The 21,559-nt window shown below is 37.9% G+C and overlaps 2 protein-coding genes across 2 annotated transcripts; both read left to right on the plus strand.

The window, feature by feature from the left end:
• Positions 1-5,809: 5,809 nt before the first annotated feature.
• On the plus strand, positions 5,810-9,519 carry TM4SF1 (transmembrane 4 L six family member 1; the record flags this gene model as incomplete). The annotated part of the gene is made up of 5 exons (XM_084292396.1): positions 5,810-5,986; positions 7,836-7,925; positions 8,015-8,163; positions 8,601-8,781; positions 9,484-9,519. The coding sequence occupies 5 exons, from the start codon at positions 5,810-5,812 to the stop codon at positions 9,517-9,519; spliced, it is 633 nt and encodes a 210-aa protein (XP_084148522.1).
• A 4,444-nt stretch (positions 9,520-13,963) lies between these two features.
• TM4SF18 (transmembrane 4 L six family member 18) lies at positions 13,964-21,559 on the plus strand (the record flags this gene model as incomplete). The annotated part of the gene is made up of 5 exons (XM_084292397.1): positions 13,964-14,140; positions 15,998-16,087; positions 16,745-16,887; positions 18,880-19,060; positions 21,443-21,559. 5 exons carry the CDS (start codon positions 13,964-13,966, stop codon positions 21,557-21,559), a joined length of 708 nt encoding a protein of 235 aa, XP_084148523.1.

Genomic DNA, 21,559 nt, shown 5'->3' on the forward strand with positions numbered 1-21,559 from the left:
AAGTAGCTCATTAGTTCATCCAGTTGATGTTGTGTAATTAATAAAGGTAATCTGGCAACTTTCTTCTGGCTGTGGCCAGGAGACCACAGGCACAAAGGACTTAAGGGGAGCAGTTTCCTATTGTGACTGTCTAGGTGGAGTTTGCTGACTGACATGCACCTCTGAGGTGGCATGCCTGAGGACAACTGCAGCTACAGAATAGTGCTTTTGCAGATAATGGCTGGAAAACATGAGCAATGAATCATTTGGGCATTGAGAAATAGATGGTAGAGTAGATGGGTGTTTCTTCATTTAATTAAAGGGAAGCTGTGGGTGTTGCTAGGGTCACTGTGAGCTCTGTCTGAACAGCTGGCCAAGAGGCTTCACTTGGAGCTTAGCTAACAGGTAACTGCATATTCATTATACATTCCTAGCAGTTGTCTGAGCTAGTATTCGCCCCTGTGAGCAATAAGCTACAAAACAGTGAGGCATAATGAATAGAATAGCTTCCAAGGAAATACAAATGTGAATTCTTAACCTGCATTGGTACACGTGTTGTGTTGTCCAGTCTTTCCAAGTGCATCTGTGCAGTCCATGTTATTGTATCCCAGGCCATGTCTCATCCATTGGTGTTATACAATTTCTGCACCTTGCCCATACCTACACAGGAGGTACTGCACTCCCTGATGGTGCATGGGACCAGAAGTTGAGCAAGAAAAATTATAATGAGCTCTTTGGTAGAAGTTGTAGAATAGGGTGTCCGAATGGCAATGATATTTGCAAAGCCAGTTGATTCACATCTGAGAGGTTTTTAAAATGTAAGAAATTTTATTTGCTTCAAGACTTTTTTTTTTAATTTGTTTTTTGAGGTAATTGGAAGTCATTTGTCATATGTCTGTTTCAGATGTGTCTCTTGCCCTCTATTGTGTCTTTGAGAAAATCCAGTGTAGGGGTGGCTAGAAGGCTATGTAGAACAGTAAGACAGACAATTTGCAGTGTCTGAAGAAACTATTGTGAAGAAGCAAATCATATTTTTCCGTAAAGAGTGTCATCTTTTTTTTCATTGTTCTGGAATCTTTAAATCAATCTAGGAGATTGCTTATATTTGCTCTGAAAACACTGATGGCAGAAGCAACTATTACCTGTGTTTTAACCTTTGGTTACAAGGAACAAGAACCTCTTGGGAGGGATGGTGCTAACATTATTTAAATGAATAAATAAATAAATAAAAAAGCAACATTCAGTTTAGGGAAGATTAGCAGAATTAACACTAAGTAACTGGGCCATAAAAATCTCCTTTCCATGAAAGGAATAGCAGACAGACTGTATCGTGACCAGGTTCCAGAGAGCTAGGGAGAGAAGTTAATGAGACATCCTGAGAGCACAGAAGCCTTACAGCATACACATGCAACAAGTTCCAACATGATAGCTAGCATGTGGTAGCACGCCCCATGTCCAGTCAGGGAAACTGAGCCCAGACTGTGTGCTCTGATCTTGACAGCATACTCAATCTGACATGATGTTTATTTATGTGTTAGATTTCCTCTTCCCAATCCACACACACACGCACTTGATTTCCCTTCTAGTAGGGTATATGAGTGTTTCCAGTATTACGGTGGGTATAAAAATATATTAGTGAAATCCAGAGATATTTTTTGTAAAGTACTTTTCTTTACTGTCACAACTCTGCTTCTTCCATTGGTTATGATGGATCACCCTGGGAATCTGGTTTAAGGCAAAGGTGTGAGATGTAATTGCAGATAACGTAATTTTCTTTCGTAGGAGAAATGTGGTACTTCATGGTTTTCTTTCTCTTGTAAGGCTAATTCTGTGGCATTTTTAAAATATTTTTCAACTTTCTCTGAAAGTATTTTTTGTTGTGGTAGCTTTGACAATCATCAATACACTGCTCCTCTTTGCATTACCTAAACTTAGAACTTGCCTGAATATATAGCAAGGATTTCCAATACATAACTGAGCTGGAGAAAGTAATTTCTTTTGATCCTGTCATCCTGGTTCAGGAACAGCTACAGAAAGATGGAGAATGGTCAGGTTTTCAAAGCTGGAATGTAAAAAGAACTATTCTAATAGTTATGAGATATCCCACTTTCTGACATTAAGAAAACCAGTCACTTTCTAACATCTTTATTTTGTGAAAGATGCGTGCTTCTGTCCTCTTCTTGCAATAGAAAAGCCAGAGCAACAATGACTATTGAGGCTTTTTTTTTTTTTTTGGTTTTATATAGGAGCTGCTGGATCCTTGGATCCCAGGTGGTATTAGGCTTATCTTTAGACATCACAGAAACTGGAAAAGGCACCTGTGATGCTACTTTTAGCTACTTCTCTGTATCCTGTCCTGTGTAGCACTGGTTTGCTGACAGCCTTTATCCTGCAGAAGTGATGATTCAGGGATGCAATCTAATTGCTGTAACTTTTTATAAACCAGCCCCATTCTCCCAGGAGAGGTTATGGACATTTTTCACAATAGTCCTACCCACTGGACCTTAGAATGTGCAATCAGGATTGCATTGCTGTCAAACAGACCAGGATTTGGAAGCCAGAGGGTGCTTTACTGCCTTCTTTGACTGTCATGTTTCTTCTCAGACATAGCTGAGGATGAGACCTATAGTCTAAAGTTAGGTTTTAGCCTAGAACTAAACTTTTATTTCCTCAAATAATATTGGGGGATCAATTTCCTTTTCATATGTGTTCTTCATCCGGGGCAGACATCCGAGCTACAGAAATATTCTTGTGAGAGAGAAATAGTGGAGCTTTCCATGGGCTGTTGGGAAGCATCTGTGAGTGTGTAAGCAATTATCTCACCTCTGTAAGTGCAAACACTATGGTTCTTAAACAAAAGACTGAAAATCCAATTCTGAGTTTGTTTAAACTAGTGTAAACTCTGCTCATGGTGCTGGAGCAAGTCATGAGATGCAGTTAAGGCCCTGCTGTTCCTCAGGTTGATGAGAAGCTTGTGTTTGGCTCCTGCTCATTCACAGGTCAGTTTTATCTGGACATGCCCATGATAAATGCTAAAAATCCACTGTTGCTCACTTTTCAAGCAGTAGCCGTAGGATTTATGGAGCAAACAGGCATGAGAAGTGAACAACCTCAAGATTTTTTAACCTATATAATTACACAGGAGAGATACTTGAACTACTACTATTTTTTATATTATTATTTTTTAGTAACTGCAATGACGCACATGCTTGATTGTATACAGAATATACAGAATAAGGGAATTTTTCTATGTACCACATCCACTAACAAAATTAACACAATGGACACTTAGCTGTCCATCTAATCAAATACTTGACTTGATTGTTCCCTCAAAGAAAGAGTGGGGTTCTTTATTTTTGACTAGCCTCTAAATGGTTTTACAGAATAGCATTTAAACTCCAGAGCTCTTCATTTGATTGGGGCTTTTCAGGGGGATTAAATAAATTTACTATTATTTACATTGTCTGGAAAAAAAAATCAATCAAAAAATCCATTTTAAATATATGAATTCTTAATTATGTGAAGTTTTATATCAAATCAAGTGTGGTGGGTAAGGGAGGTTGTCATGTTTTATTTGGGGTAGTGTGGGGTTTTTTTTAGCATAACACAATGAAGGGAGTTTTCAGTTAAGAAGTCATCTCCTTCTGCAGAGGAAACATGCAGGATGATGTTTGTGCTCATTTTAGTCATCAAAGCTGAAGTGCACAATAATGGTAAGCCTATGTTTCTACAATAAGAGGATATTTCTCATAATGAAGGAAGTCTCAAAGGTCAACAGCTACAATACCCGGAGAGGTTACATCACAGAACCACATCTGTGCAACGCTTCTCTCTCTCTCTTTTTTTTTTTTTTTTTTCCCTTCCTTTCTTTCTCTTTAAGCTTCAGTGATGATCACAATACTTGCCAGAATAGTATGGATTTAAATTGGACTTTATTTACAGTGTGATTTAGGTATTAAACATATATATATATGTATCAAAAAATTAAAGAAAGAAAGATAACTTAAATGAGTATTCTCCCCAAGTAGCTGAAAGCCTCTTAATATCCTGTACATTCCCAAATTCAGTTTGTCCAGACTGTTTTTTGAAATGTGATTTATATTGTATTACGGTGATGGCAGCAGCAACATCTCCTGAATCTAGTCTGGACCTCTTAGATATCATAGAATCACAGAATCATTAAGGTTGGAAAAGACCTCCAAGATCATCTGACCCAACTATCCCCCTACCACCAATATCACATTCTAAACTATGTCTCTAAGTACCACATCCAACCTTTCCTTAAACAACAGTTCTCTCAGTCTGCCTTCATAGGAGAGGTGCTCCAGCCCTCTGATTGTCCTCGTGACCCTCTTTGGGACCCACTCCAACAGGTCCATCTTGTGCTGCCGTCCCCAGAGCTGAACGTGGTGCTCCAGGTGGGGGCTCAACAAGAGGGGGACAAGCACCTCTCTCAACCTGCTGGCTGCACTTCTGATGCAGCTGAACATACAGTTGGCTTTCTGGGTTGCAAGCACACACTGCTGGCTCATGTTCATTTTTTTTGTCCACTAGCTTTCCCAAGTGCTTCTCCTCAGGGTTGCTGCTCTCAATCCACTCATTTCCCAGCCTGTATTCATGTTTGGGATGGTCCCAACTCAGGTGCAGGACCTTGTGCTTGGCTTTGTTGAGCTTCATGAGATTTGCAGGGGCATATCTCCCAAGCCTGTCCAGGTCCCTCTGGTCAGCATCCCTTCCCTCCAGCATGTCAACAGCACCACACAGCTTGATGTCAACAGTAGACTTGCTGAAGTTCTTGCTGAAATATCTTCTGTGATAGTACCAGGCCTGGCAACACATACCTCTGTCTTGAGCAGTATATATGTGAACAAGGAAAGTTTTGGCTATTTTGGCAACATTTACATGAGGGAAAAGAATTAGATATATCTTATTTTTTCCAGTTCACTTTGTATCTTGATTTACCATACAAATTAACGTTACCAGTACATGTACCACAGTTTGGAACACTTGATATAATATATTGCCCTCTGTTTGGGGCTTTTATTTTTGTGTGTGTGTGTTTCTGTACTTAAATTTTCATTGCAAAAACTGCATTTTATGATCTGCTTTTTGATGCATTTGCTTTTCCAGCAGTGTTCATTGATTTAGCTTTAGGAAATCATTGTTAATCTAAATACAGCTTGTCTTATAATGGCAAGAATAGGTACACCCCTGCCTGCCCATTCTGTTTGTTTTTCAAGAGACAAGCAGAACTGATAAAGTTCACTCTTATTCCATTAACAGAATAGCAAGGAAAGAGGCTGCTTTACATACTTGTCATTGCTGTAGACTTTATTCTATTTGTACCCAAGACTCTGACTCAGTATTGTTGAAATCAGCCAAATCTTTCCATGGCTTCAGGTTGTTCTGAAATAGTCTATAGACCTAAAAGCCAAAGCTGCTTCTAACAAAGAAAACAAAATCTTTTTCTTTCAATTTCTAAAAGAACTTATATTGTGGTGGAGCCTGTTGTTCATGTCTAATCATGTTCAATGGTGATCATTCCGTGCATCATATATTAAAGTGAAGTTACCTAGCATTCAGTATTTCCTTGATTGCATTTGGTTTGTCAACAATTATTTCATTTAAAATGGGTGGTGACATTCTACCATCCTCGTTTCCTCACCTGGCAATTTGGAATGATAGGTATGAAGACATTGTAAACGTCATCCAGGTAACTAGAAAACCCTGAGTATTTAAGTAGGTGAGACTAAAGACTGGTCTTCTTTTAGGTGTGGACAAATATGAGATAGGTTGGAGTAGAGAAAGAAGGACTTGAAAAGCTGAGGACATGTGTTTTGGAAGGTGTACTAGGTGTATTGGTTGTAAGTTGCTCATTCTTGCCTTGCTCAGCATTGTGGCCAATATTTTACTTTATTTTCCCAATGGAGAAACAAGATTTGCTTCAGAGCATCATCTCAGCAAATATGTAGAGTGCCTTCATGGCATTCTAGGTGGAGGCCTTTTGGTAAGTAATAAGCTACTGCTTTCTTTGAAATGTATTTTAAAGCTACTTGGTATTACTGTTTCTTTACCAGGTACGTTAACTTATTCATTGAATATCTTGTCAGCAGGAGTCTCTGGAATCATATCAAAAAATAAATAATAATAATAATAATAAAAAGAAGCTATTTTGCAATGTGAGTATTATTAGTTACTTTGGTTATCACAGCCTCAACATTATGTCACTTCAGAGCTGAGAATGAGGGTATAGGCTGCAGAACCCAAATGCAAAAATGGAACCAGGCATTCAGCAGGATATGGTTTATGTAAAGGGCTAAGTCTTACATTTTTATTCCATTAGTGAATTTTCTCCTTTTTAATGTCTGTAGATAACTAGTATTTATTTGAAATTCCTTAATGTATGTTATCTGAGATGTGGAAAGACAGCTGTTACAGCTCTGTTTAGCTCTTTTTTTCAGAGGAATCAAATAACAGTTACCAAAGTTTTGAATTAGAGTAATAGCCAAGGATGAAGAACCGAGTGTGTTCAATATAAGAGGTTGTTAATCTGAAGGAATTATTTTTTAAATTCTCAATTTTGTGGACCACAGTTTAGCACATTTACATTTCCTGACTCTAGGCTTCCTTTTTCATTCACTTTTAGCCATCCTCTTACGACTGCAAATCTCAAGCTATCAGCAAATTACAGGGTGAAAAGCATTATATAAGGCCCTCTGTCTTGTGAGAGGTTCTTACAGCTGTGTTACAGCCCCATTAGAACCTAGACTGAGATTTGCAAAGCCAGATTTACAGGCAGGCTAATCCAAATTAAACAAATGGAACTGCTCCTGAAACACATTCTTGTACTACGTCTTCTGGCCTGCAGCACTGGGGCTCAAAAAAGGTTTGAGTAAGGGCTGACTAGTATGTGACTCTGCTCAACTGTATTGTAAATCTGTGCTGTTCAGTGGTAACACTTTGCTCATTTATGTGTTTTTCCAAGCTATTCCTGGGTGTGGTGTCTTTGTATAAGTGCAAACTAGTATTAAGTCCTATTAGTGCTGGTGGGGAGTATACTCTATTTAACCAGCTCTCTGTTCCTCCTTCTTGATTTTATGCCAAAAGCTCTGGAGTATGGACAATTTAATTTTTGTACAGATAATGTCCCCTCCATTGCTTTGCATTTCTGTTACTGGAAACTCTGTGGATGTGAAAACCTAGAAGAAGCTAGATGTCTGTAATGAGAAGTTTGCATGAATTGGGTAGAATATACCCAGACTTTTTACCAGACTAAGACTTGTTTTGTCACACAGACAGTGACAACTACTCTTCAGTAACAAATATGGTGGTGGTTTTCTTAAAATAAGAAAACAATTTTCAGAGCCTTACCTTGTAGTCCTCCTTTGACAGAAAGTGAATACATTTTTTTTGGTGGTGGTGGTGCTTTTTGTTTTTTGGGGTTTGTGTGTGTGTGTGTTTTGTTTTGTTTTCCCAAAGTATTTTATTTGCAGGATACAGCCTTTGGGGGGGGTAGGGTTGGGGTAGGACCAAAAAAACCACCACACCTTTTAAAGTTGAAGCATCTCAAATTGCAGTAATACCACAATACCACAGCATGGTCTTTATCAACAGGCTTTTTAGGCACTTAAGTGCTATGTATACACAATGTAGAAATAGAAATATACCTATGCTGTTGCTGGTTATACTGCTATCAATATGATAAGCCTACTGTGTGGGAAGTAAAACTGAATAATCTATACACAACACCGATAAGTTTTGTAAATGAATGCAATTTGAGGAGTGTGTTTTATCTGCCTTGTCTGTATAACAAAACAGAACAAAGAACAGTGTAGTTTTGTTTTCCCCATACCAAGGTACTCATTCCAGCTGCAGTATTCATTGGGATTCACAATGATGACTGCTGTGGGTGCTTTGGCCATGAGAACTGTGGGAAAAGCTGTGCGGTAAGTGATCCTTTATGTCCCAGTCCCTGATAGTCCTCAGGAGAAGTTCATGGCTGTGCTGAAAACTCATATCTGTGTTTGTTGTGCAGATGCTCTCCTCAGTTCTGGCAGCCTTTGTTGGGATCCTTGGTTCTGGATACTGTATAATCATTTCAGCACTGGGCTTGTCTCACGGACCGTATTGTTATACTCGTTTAGAAAGAAACTGGATCTATCCTTTCACTGAATCTTCTGGAGGGTAAGTTGTCTTCATATGTATTCATGAGTATATTAATTCTTTCTGCATGTACAATGGGTTTTATTCTATAACCTTCCAGCAATATTCAGTAGCCACATACCCAGATCCATGGAAAATTCTGTGTTTGTTTTGAGAAATAATTTTGCTCTTTCAACTGTCTTTAGCTTGTCTCTTGCTTTGATCAATAATAGAAAGTTCTGCCTTTCTAGCCTAGATTTTTTCTGAATAAATTGAACCACACAAATTTTGTTAAGTCTTATAGTTGAACATGTTCTTAAACAGAGCTGGATTTCAGTGTAGTAAACCACTATATTTTCTATTCCTACTTAGAATGATAATCCTTGATGCAATTACAAGCCAGATATAATTTGGTTCTAGTGTGTGGTAAGCATCCCACTCTGACACAATTTTATTATACTTGCATTTGATGTGTACAGATACCTGTTTGAGTATAACAAATGGTCTAAATGTCAAGAACCTCAAAACATCGTTCAGTGGAATGTCACTCTCTTTTCCATTCTTCTTGTCCTGGGAGGAATAGAGTTCATCCTGTGCTTCATACAGATAATCAATGGCATTCTTGGAGGAGTATGTAGGCTGTGCTGCAGTCATGAGGAGGTAAGCCATTTTTTCAGCTAGTTATTACCATACTTCCCAGAAAGCTAATATGAAACACTGTTGTTACTGATGCTACTGTAGAAGCTTAGCAGCTATTTTTCAGGCATTCTTAAGTAACAGCTAAGTATAAAACTTTTTTTAAATTATTATTATTTATATGGCCCTATTGCATTCTGCTTTTTCATATAGTATTTGATCACATGTTTTTAGCTGTTTGCTCAGCTGTCTGCAGTGAATTTAGTCTGCACGTGAACTGGGAGGTCTTTTCTCCCACTGTGGCACATGCAGTCATCAGCACAATGTAGGTGTTACAATCAAAATACGTATCTCCTGCTGGTGGTAGTCTTTGCCATAGCCTAAAGTATTGTTGCATAGTATGGTGCGGTATTGTGGCAGGCTGCTTGGTCAAAATGCGTAACTTTAGCCTCACATTTTGCCTACAGTAGCTGGTGAACTACTAAGCTTATGGGTGCCATATGTGTAAAAATAAAATAATAATAATCTGCAGCAAAAACCTTGTTTAGTAAAAGCAGGATAAGAGAAAGAATTAAATTGTATATAGGTAACAAAACTGACAGAGAGATCTGAAGGAATTTTTGAAGGTTTGTTTTTGTTTGGTGTTGCTTTTTGTGAGTGAGGAAGGGGAAATCCTCCAAATTTCTTTAGTCTTGTTATACTCTTTGAGTCTGTTTTTAAAATTAGTACCACAGAGTTATTGTTGGAATTGCAATGCCTTAAAGTATGAAATTGGTACGGTTTATTTCACACACATATTATGGCTAAGAATATTTCACATTTTGAATTGATATAGTTGAATATTGTGGCACTTTGAAAGCTGTTGCTGTCCTCTACCTCCTGTCTTCTATGCTGTAACTGAAGTACAGAAGAGTTGTGCTATGACTGTCTAAATGTGGTCAGGTTAATTTGGTCTCCTACACTTAGATATAATATTAGCATTAACATTCTTCCCCTTAATATGTGTTTCTTTCTTTTTGTTTCCCCACAGACGTTTGCTTGCTAGAAAACCTGAAAATGGGTTGATGTCACTGCATATGCATCATGTATTGAGTATTCTGTTTCGTTCTGTTTTTTATATTACTTGCATACTGAAATGCACATTGCTTGTTTTCCAACTATGTTGTCACCATCAATTTAAGTGACTTGGGATCAGCCTTTGTCGTTGGAGTCATATGCATGTAGGCATACGTATGGAGTCAAAGCTGGACAGCTTTGGTTCATTTCATAGTAGTACAGGCAACTGCCTGACCTTGGGTCAATAAATATGCTTTTTTTTTCCTTTTATTTTTTTATTTTTATTTTTTTTCTGACACAACAGCTCTGTACTTCATGCCACTTTCCCAATATAGTTGCACTGTTATTCTGATGTCGGAAAAACCAAACTGAATCTAGTCTGGCCTGGAAATGAATGAATTCTCAGCTGGAACAAAAATAAAGCAACAGTAAAACGTGAGTGACCAAGGACTGGAATGTACTTCTTTTTTTTTTTTTTTTTTTTTTTTTTTTTAAGCAAGAACTGTCAAAGAATTGAGATATAATAAAACTGAGTTTTTTCCAAGCTTCTCCTGTATTTCACAAATAAAGATTTTTATTAAAAATACCCAGCAGGTGTCAATGCTTCTTTCCATGCCCATGCTGAAACTTCTTTCCTAGTCCTAAAGGAAAACACAATGGTGACATAAGAATATAGATATAAAACTGCCAGGTTATAACCTACTTCTTCCATTCATCAGACCCTGTCAGAGTGAGAACTGTTTCACTCTGTTTTAGATTATTTAGCTGAGCCAGGCAAATGTGCATCAACAAGGCTGTGGAGACTTAGTGAGATCCTTGTAACAAATGAAATTCTTCACCTTATGTGGAGAAGCAGTTCTAGGTCTGAGCTAACAGCACTTTTCTGATGGCCATTCCAAGCACTGGAGGGAAGTTCCTGCACAGTTGAGCCACTGCTTTCTGGCCCTCATGCTTTTTTCTCCCAAGGAGTGCTCACCCCCTTGGAGTCTTGAGACAGAAGAAAATTTGGGTCTGAATTCCTGTTTCTTAGCTTTGGTCAGCAGGCCCCCAGGCATGGCAGCATTCCAAAAGTATAGTGCAAATTCAGGGCAGCAGTGAGATTAATCTGAAATAATAGACTTCACCCGTAAGCTGCCCGGAGGCAGTATTTTCAAAGAATCTGTGCAAGACCTTCTGAAGTTTATCTTGCAGAATATTGCAGTGAATGTTTTACCATCAGGCAAAGTAAACCTGAATGATATGCTGCCAACAGCATTGCTGGCAGGGTCATTGTGCTACTGGCAATGGCATTTTTTGAAGGAAAAATTAGACATGCCATTTGTTTAAACAAAATGAAGCTGGTTATCATTAGTGCTCAAATATGGAATCTAGCAGTTAATGTCTTCTTTGAAAACAGTCAAGTTAATTTCTGTTTGCATCAAAAAGAATTTTCTACAGGTGTCAGTGTATACTTAGTACTAATTTTAACTAAGAGGGCAGTCTTTAAAGCAACCCAAAACTCAAGAGTTTCTCAGGCTAGAATGAGGTCCTCCCCTCCAAGTCTGCCCTGTACAAATATGTCTCTGAAAAAAAATAAATCAACTGTGAAAATCTGAAGTTGCACACATGGTTCCACAGTCACAAAAGAACTCCCAGATGGGAAGAATTTGTATTCAGAAACTCAGGATAAGTACTTCTTGCGATACCTTTTTTCATACATAAAGTACATAGAATTAGTTGAGAGCACTCTTTAGTACAGCTTCTGCTTGTTGTACTTATCCCTTTCTTGCCCCGCTATGGGAATGAGGAGAACAAGTGCACTCATGCACACACAAACAATTCCTTGTTGCTGTGAGCTATGATGTCTTTGTATGTTAAAAAACACTGTGAAAGAGGATCTACATGGGGTGTGGAGTGAGGGGGAGAAGGAAGAGGAAAAAAAGGTCTTGATGGAATAAGGTATAATTCCCACAAAACTTCAAAGTTTTTTGCCTTTACACTTTCATAATTGTTATTTGTCTTTCTGATTTGTATAACTAATTAGAGAGCTGAAACAAGGTTAGGAATTCCAATGGGCAGAATTATTAGGCCAGAGTTTAGAATTAAAACTATAGCTCAGATCCATGTAACATGAAAGCACAGCATTACTACTCATCCTTTATGTTGTTATTAAAAAAAAAAAAAAAAAAAAAAAGTCTGTTGGATTCCTTCAAGGCCTAATGGACAAGACAGAGTCTGGGGAGTTTTATCAATTACACTGGGGAGAAGCAGTTGTTTTACGTTACGTTCATTTCAGTTAGCAGAGAAGTCATTCGTCCAAAGTAAACAAGGGTTTTCGGTAAAGGGCTCAGCATCAGCTCATGGATATTGACAGAGAAATCCAGTTCTTGCAACACTTAGTAAGATATTTGAGAAACTAATTACCAGGCTTGCTTACTACTTGGTATAAAATTGTGGTGTCCTGTTCTAGTGGTATAGTTTGCCAGCAACAAAACATACCATGGTTTGTCATTTTTGTTATTTGCAGAGCTCGGTTTAAATACAGGATAAGTCATGCCATTTGTTGGTATACTGCAAAGTGAATACTGTCTCAGGTGTCATTTTCTGTGTTTCTTCTTAGTAGAACATATTTCTGTAGGAAGTAGTAGCAAATTTATTTATAAACTAACCTGCCTTTGTAATTTGGCCTTTGCTCTTAGAAAAAAGATTTTGGTCTATTCAATGATCTATGAATTTTGTAATATAAATCAATCCTGGGATGTGATGTGCCTGCTGTTAATTCAACTGTTTTCTCTGTTCTGTAAGGGAAAGTGTTAATGCCACACATGTGTGTCTGCCAGGTGAGGTTTATCACTGGTTTCAGTTATAGGGAGGCCTGAAAACATGCCCACAATGATCAAGGAGTAAAACAGAAAGTATAGGAAGATCCTCAGAATAAAGTCTGAGGACTTCAAAGTGAAACCTCTTAGAAAAAGAAGGGAGAGAGGAAAATGAGGAAAGGGAGAGATACAGCGGATAATGAATAGAAGAAAAAAATGGTTTGTTTGCATGAGTAACACCATGCCCATTTCTTTGGGTGACCTTATTCAAAGCAGTAGGAAGGAATTAGTTACAACATGCAACCCAAACAGCTTTTAAGAGATCATGAGAGAAGCCTTACACGTGTAGGGCCTAAAACAGCTCATGGGGAATCAGAATGAAAATATGTCATGACATCATTGCTTCTAAAATCAGCCTTTTCAGTTTTGATAGAGCCCCAATGATTTTGTTCTCTGACCTTGACATCCCCATTGAGTAAACCCAAAGTTTGACCTTGAATTACTTTTCTGATGACTTACCAGGGCAAGCAAAGAAGGTCTGGGTCATGCTTCAAGCATTCAAACAAGTCTGGCTCCATTGTACTGGAAAGGATGCTTAGTTGCTTAGAGCTATCAGAATGATGACGTATGAAAACGGGGAAAGTGCCTGGGATTTGCTTTTCACAGTTCAAAGTCACAAGCACATTTCAAAAACCCAGACCTTTTGTCATGTGCAAGAAATCACACGTACTTAGGTCAGATCTGTAGCCAGATGTACTCAAGTATAAGCACAGAATAAAATAACTATTTTTTTTTAAGAGAAGCGCAATTTATCTCTCTCACACACACACACACACACACACACACAAAAAAAAAAAAAAAAAAAAGTTCAGCTGCCTTTCTGTGCAGAGGCTTGACATATTCATCAAACAGCTCCCTGCTCCATTTAAAGTAGGAAAAAATGTGCTGTAGTACAGCTGAGAAATCTGCCTCGTGTCACAGAATAGCTACACAGTAATCCATGTTCTCAGGAGGAGTGTGTTTCTAAGCAGTCTCTAGGAAATGAGATCTTTGATGTTCCTTCCTGAGTCTAACTTCTAGACATGGTTCATTAGGAAGATCACTAAGGCGGATCTTTGAGAAAGGAAACTGGTATTTAAAGACATTTGCTCAAAAAGTTTAGACAGCAATATTTGTCTATTGTTCTGCTAACAGTTAAGCACTTCTCTAGCACTGGAGTTATACCCATCACCAGGTCCCTGTGTATATTAAATGACTGAGTCAAACTAAGGAGGTCCAGAACGCTTTTCATAATTAAAACCTTGTAACATTTTGTTAGCTTAGAAGAGCAAAACTTTTAATATTCTTGAGAAATGGCTTTAGAGGCATGTCGAAGTTGTTTGAGTTGTCTGCTGATACCTCTTGCACTTTGGAGTATTGTTGTTAATGTCCTATTATACTTCCCTAACGGGAATGCTTCATATGCCACCAGTTTCCAGCTTCCCAACTATGTGTGGTATTTCGAAGGGATCTGTTTCTCAGGTGTGATGGTAAGTGTTGATTTTATGGATTTTTTTTTAATGAATTGCAATTCAACTGCAAATAATCTTGGGTTAAGGGGCAGCAAAGTAATTGTGTCTTTAAAGGGAAAATGGATTTCATTGTCAAAATACTGCAGACAGAAAAAATTGATCAAACTGAATAAATTATGACTATATTGAATGACATGCTACATATGCTATTTAATTTCATATATGTGATTTTGCAAGGCTGTTTTGTTTTGTTTTGTTTTGTTTTCCTGCTTGATTTTTGTTTATATGTAATTTACACTTAAATTATTGAGTCAGGAACTATTTTGATATAATCCTCTATGGACTTTGAATTAAAGCTCTTTTAGCAAGACAAAGCAAAACAAAAATCTGAAAAAAAGCCTGTCATGACTGTTCAGATGTTTTTAAGATCTGTATACAGTCCAGTATTTAGAAGACTGATTACAGTTCACAGTACATCAAGATTCACTGTTGTTAGGTTAAATACAGAAGATAGTCTCATTATGCCTGGCATAGTTGGATTTTCTCCATTATATTTGTAATGTGCTCATCTTCAGTAATAAATTAACATAAAGTTGCCTACTACTTATGCTGTTCACTATGTTCATAAAGAACTGTAGCCTCAGGAACAGAAAGTAGTAATGTGATAAAAGTTTGTTTACACAACCCATATTTTAAAGAGCTAATGTGCATGAATAAGGTGGTTTTATGAAGCTGCTGAACTGTAAGAGGTATTTAAACATGAAGTATTCATTTAAAAGTATGTATTCTTCCTAAAGCAGAAGAAAAAAACAATCTTTTTCCCTATAGGGAAAAAAAAAGGGAAAAAAACTCTCAGGGAAAGAATTTGAATGCAAAAGGATAGTTGAAAATTTAACAAAAAGTTAACTGCAAAAGCTACATTCATAGTTTGAAATATTTTTAGCCTTGGGATCATTACCAATTTATTAATGATGTATATATTTTCCTGTTACAAACAGGGCAGCAGCATGTGAGAAGATAGTGTTGTGCTAGCATGCATGTGCTAGCAGCATGTTTTGCTAGAGCTCATCCCAGTGATAAAAACCCTAATGTCAGCAAAGCTTCTGGTGGCTCATGGCATTTTATGTAGTTCCAAACAATGGGTTACTTAAAATGCTGCTGTGATTGATACCATTACATTTCTGAGTTAACTCTTAGCTCTTTCTTCTTGTGTTTTTCTCCTAACTTCCAACCCTCATAAGTGACAAATCTAGGGCCATCTGTTTTGTTTTTCCAAACAGTTTCAGAAACTCTTCCTTGTTATATTTATCCACTCAAACCAGTGCCTTTCTGAGTAGCAACTTTTGGTTCTGGAGTCCTAATCCTATTTATTGTGTTTCTAGTATCAGGTTTAAATAATCAGGTTTAAATATTCTGAGAAAAACAGTATGCATACTTTACAAAGAAAGAAAAGCAAATTCCAGCTGAATCAAACTTAGGCTTGTACTACTGACTTCTAGCATAGCTGCGTTGGTAAGGGAAGTGACATCCTGATCCACATAACTGTCAGGAAGAAGCTGTTGAACTGATGTGACTAGATCAATGAGATATCCTTACTTTCATTGTTATTAAATCTTTCATTTGTGAGCCTGTTTTTTTGTTTGTTTGTTTCAGTTTCACTAGTATAGCTGTGTCCATGCTAGTAACACTTCACTGGGATGGGAGACACTATTATTAAATCTAGTGAACACAGACCAGGTCTCTGGTGCTTTCCTAGTGCAGATTTAAAATCTCAGCAGCGCATAAGAGATACAGTTCTCATCTTGATTAGGGCAGAGAGAATTTGGCTCAATATATCTGCAGTCATTTTACTCACTTTATAATGTGCCCTTACAGATTCTTCTCTTGGCAGTAATTCTCATAGCTCTGGAGTGTAGTGCGTTCCATCAGTGCTGCCAGAGTGAGAGCTGTAATAAAACCTACAGGGTGAGTCTATCTTTTATTTTTTGTGTACCTAATCAACATTTATTCTTGGCATCTTCCTATTCCTGTGTTTCCAGTACATCCTTCTTAGCTCTCTTCTGCTCTGGTTCCATTTTCTTTCACAGAGAAGGATTCTAAGTCAGGTTGAGAGGTCACAGAATGTGCAGCTGATCCCACTGATGCATATGCAGAATGGAAGAAAAACAAACAAAAATCCTTGTAAAATAAAATAAAAACATAAAATGCAGTAGAATTTTAATTGAATGCTCCTTCTAAATAGTTTCATCCCCTTGTTTGTATTATATGGAAGTTATTTTTTCTAGTAACAGGTCAATATATACTGTCTGGGATGCAAATATGTTTAATGCAGGCATGTATTCCTCTAGCATACTGAGATACAATTTTGCAAATACACAAGTTTTAAAAAGATCCCCAAACAAAATTTAACTGAGAGTTGTAAAACTGTCATAAATTCTGCCTTAATCTTTCTTCTGCATATGTATGTTTACTGTTCATTATTTGGTATTTTTCTCTCTGAATTTTGAAGACTGGGGCAACCACATGTGAAATTCAACCTCAAGGAAGAAGCTGGTCAGGGAGAATGAGTGTATGTTCTGTGGAGACTGCCCGTATAGTAATGTTTTTCTCTCTTTACTTTAGAGTTTTATTTCAATTGTGTTAGCCCTGCTTGGAGTTGCTTTCTCTGGATACAGTTGCATCATTTTTACCTTGGGATTGATCCAAGGCCCATTCTGCAATTCATCAAATGGATGGGACTACATCTTCAAAAATACTGTTGGAGGGTAAGAAACATCAGTGTTAACTCCTAGAAGAAACTGTTCATCAAAAAAATAGTCAGACAAATTCTCTCAGAACCTTACATAAAATGGCACAATCTCTTGAACACAAGACCTATATTGTAAAAGTGAAGTTTTTCAGCTTGTTCAGTGAGCACCAGAACCTTCAAAGAAAGGTATTTGCTTCCTTATAACAAAAGCTTAAATATAAGAATCTTTGTACTGATCAAACTTGGAGGTCCATCTAGCCAAGCATTCTTTATCTGGTGATGGTCACAACCATGTGAAGTAAAGAATGTAAGATTAGATTCAGTGTAGATGGATACTTCCTCAATATTGTCTCAAATTCCTCAAGTTCTTGGTTCAAAGACTATAGATGGAATTTTTATGTTTAATAATTTAGAAGGTTTCTGTTTAACTCCAATAGACTCAAAAGTCTGCAGTTTGATCATTGGAAAGTTTTGCAGAGAGCTGCTATGTCTCAAAAAAAAAAAAAACAAAAACAAAAACAAAAACAACAACAAAAAAAAACACCTGAGGAAGGTAGACAAAGTGTTGTTGGTGTCCCAGACTCCTAGAAGCATGAAAGATTTTATTCAAATGTGTACTCTGGCAATGCTTCCACAAGATTTTACATTCTGCCTTTTAAAGATTAAGGTTGTATAAGACTTGAATTTTTCAAGTTATATTTGTCAGGCTCTTCCAGCTGCAGATGAATGCACTGAGGATTAAATTTGTCAGAGGCTTTCAATTACAAATGGTTGGGGAAAAAAACAGCATCACTGAGCAAGTGATTCTAACAAAGCTTCTTGCAATTAAACCCCAGGCTACTGCATGTCTCACAGTTAAAAGGGCATAACTAGCACATGTAAATCACGCACATACAGGATCCTCAAGGATGCAAAGTGTGGCTCTAAAACAACTGGAATTTGCATGTAGTGACACTTACAAGGTTGCATGCACTGATCAGAATGATGTAATTTGGGAGTTCATCTGGACTTAACTTAGAGCTAAAATTAAATTAATAAAAGGAAAGTCATAGAATCATAGAAACACAAAGTTGGAAAAGACCTACAAGATCATCTAGTCCAACCGTCCTCCTATCACCAATACTACCTACTAAGCTGTTATAGAATTATAGAATCATAGAATATCCCGAGTTGGAAGGGACCCATAAGGATCATTGAGTCCAACTCCTGACACCACACAGGTCTACCCAAAATTTTAGACCATGTGACTAAGTGCACAGTCCAAATGCTTCTTGAACTCCGACAGGTTTGGTGCAGTGACTACTTCCCTGGGGAGCCTGTTCCAGTGTGTGAGCACCCTCTCAGTGAAGAACCTCTTCCTGATGTCTAGCCTAAACTTCCCCTGCCTCAGCCTGACACCATTCCCACGGGTTCTATCACTGGTGATTAAGAATATAGATTGGCGCCTTCCCCTCCACTCCCTCCCGTGAGGAAGCTGTAGACTGTGATGAGGTCTCCCCTCAGCCTCCTCTTTTCCAGGCTGAACATGCCAAGTGACCTCAGCCACTTCTCATACGTCTTCTCCTCTAGTCCCTTCACCATCTTCGTTGCCCTCCTCTGGACACTCTTCAACAGTTTTGCATCCTTTTTGTACGGTGGTGCTCTGAACTGCACACAGTGCTCAATGGGAGGCCGCACCACCGCAGAGTAAAGCGGGACAGTCGCTTCCCTTGACTGACATCTGCCTTTGGAAAAACAAAAATGCAGTGTCTTTCTAAGCACTTGGGTGTCTAACAGAGAAATTAATGAAACAGGTGTATGTGAGGTACATAAGTCTCTATTCAGCTGTGTTTGGCAAACCTATCCAGGATTTACACTGGTGTAATGAAAGACCAGAGTCTGGCTCTTAAAGCTTAAGCATATAAAGTCCAGTATGGGTTTTCTATATAGGAAAGTTAAAATAATGTGTATTTAAATATAATTGCATACACCATATTTAATTTGTTTCACATTGCTGTTTCTCTAATAGGTACCTCACAGATTACTCTGCTTGGTCACAGTGCACTGAACCTGCTAATGCAGTGGAATGGAACATCATTTTACTCTCTATTCTGATAGCTCTTAGTGGACTGCAGTTGATCATCTGTTTTCTCAAAGTGGCTGCTGAGTTGAAACGGACACTCTGTGGGACCTATTCTGTTTTTGTTCAGGTAACAAAAGACCTGAGGCTGTTTTCTTTTTTCAGCATCTACAAGGTCAGTTTAGCTTCAGCAATTTCTCTCAATAGAAGACGTAGTCTTCCGGTTAATGCATTCTCTGTTCCACTGCATATTAAGAGCAGACAACATATACTGACAGTAGATCTGCTGCATCCTTGTGCTATACAGGGATGACTGTCTGCTCACTCTAACTTTTGAGGCTGGGATTAAAAATAGAAAATAAAATAAAATAAAATAAAATAAAATAAAATAAAATAAAATAAAATAAAATAAAAATAAAAATAAAATGTTACTCCCATGTCAGCAGAGGCTTCTGAGCATATTTCTTCTAGCATTCAATATAAAGTCATTCTTATAAATGTGTAGATCTCACAGCAAAAAGAAGATGCGAGATAGTAAGTAGCACTTACTACAGTCCAGGCATCAGTATTTACTGTATTTTCACTAGGTTATTGAAATGATAACTGAGAGGGCTCTGCTTTGGCACAAGAATTAGTTCAAATTCCAGAGTTCAAGTGACTGATGCACACCAGTTTTAAGTGATGTGTTCTACTGTCATTCACTTTCCCTGACTTTGGAGGTAAGGTGAAATGAGGGATGCTTACTTCTCCCTGTCCATCTGCACTCGAATGAAAGAGCCTTCAGGGTTTTTATGTAGCTAACAGTATCAGTGTTGATAGAACATTCAAGAAAGATTTCTGGGTCAGGGACAGCAACAACGCCCTAAAAACATGTATGTGCACCCACATGCACACACATATATGTACACCTGCACACGCACACACATACACACCTGACACCACACACAGTGGGGGGGGGTATCTTCAACATGTAAGCTTTCTTGCAAATGCTTTGGGAAGCAGTGTGGGGAGGCCAGGGCAGGTAGGATGGCAGTGACTACATAGTGCAAGCATCCTTGAACGGTGCTGAGCAGCATGTTCAGAGAAGCTGTGAGTGCCATGGAGGGCCTTGGGCAAGCAGACAAGGAAGCATTGCTTGTAGGACTTGACTATAACAGCAGCCTATAATGAGGTCATGGCCTGAGGCAGTTTCTCTCAAAAACATGTTTCTTGCCAGAGAAAGAAACCTGAAAACCAACCTAGCTTTCAGTGAAGTCAAAAGGAATGTCTTCCCGTGGGAGCAGAGCAGGGTCACCTCTTGTGCCCTGAATGTATGTTGAGTTTAGGTTGGATATGGATATTTAAGAGTCAAACAACTTCTAAATTGAGTTGAAAAAAGCAAGTCTTCCACTTCATTCCTTTTTTTTTGTTTGTTTGTTTTCAGGCTGGGATTCTCTGAAAATGGCAAGGAAATCTTCATTGCTTCTGCCACACAAGCACCAAAAAAAAAAAAAAAATAAATAAAAATAAAAAAAGAGAGAGAGAGAGAGAAAAATGGCTTCCCCAGCATTTAAGATGGCAGATTTAGTTGCTGCAAAGACAAGTGAAATCTTTGTCTTCAGTCTTTCTTTCTAGAATGTCTGTATTGTGGAGGAAGGTATTTGAATGGTTTGATGACTAAATACTGGACATCTGTAATTTCCTAAAGAAAAGCTGTTTTCTAACCTGTCCAGTTGTGCATAGCCACGACTCTTCACTTCTTACCTTCCAGCTTGTTCTGACAATAGGGAGGTTTAAATACCATGGAACTGCTTTTGTCCTAAGCCTGCTTTTTTTTTTTTTTTTTTTTTTTTTTTTAAATAAACTGCAGTAAAACTACTTTTATAGTCTCCTCCTGTCTTTGTTTAGAACATGTGAGTATTTGTTGTTATGATACGGCCTGATTCAAATTCCACTATATCTGGAGGAATTCTACCTTGAGAATTAGTTTATTGGATGAAGCCAAGTTTCTAAATGGTTAAGTTTAGTTACAGACAGACCATAATGGTCATGAAAGGCAGTAGTCTATCCTATTCTGTCCTAGAAGCTTATTAACTGCACAAATCAATCACTGAAAAATTTTAGCAAGTCTTGCTGAGGTAAGGCTTTTAGAAAGACATCCAGGCCTGATTTAAAGATCAGATACACCACTCTGAAGTCATATATGCTAATTATTATGGCTTAATAGGTGCACTGGGCCTCTTCTTTTCTACCTGGAGGGAGACTTTTATTATTATTATTATTATTTTTATTTTTATTTTTTTTTTTTTTTGGAGAGGGGGAAGGAATCAAGCATTATGGGAATTGAGGGAACATAGGAAGGTACCCTGCACTGGGAGCACCCAGTGTTAGTTTATTAGCACTCTTGTGAATACCCTGACTTTGCTGCAAGAGAAGGCTAACATTCTTGCCAATAATAATCAGAGGAAAAAAAAATCGTCTTTTTAAAACTGGCAGCTAAAGAATTATTGTTTCATTCCTCGTGGAAATTCAGGGATTCACAATAAAGTGGACATATGGTTCATCTACAGCTGCTTGGGCAACATTTGATCTTGCACTCTATCTTCAAGAGAGTGAAAACACAGAAGGCAAACGACATGCTTCAGACTAG

The sequence above is a fragment of the Netta rufina genome (assembly GCF_964035555.1).
Source record: "Netta rufina genome assembly, chromosome: 9".
NCBI classification, from domain to species: Eukaryota; Metazoa; Chordata; class Aves; order Anseriformes; family Anatidae; genus Netta; species Netta rufina.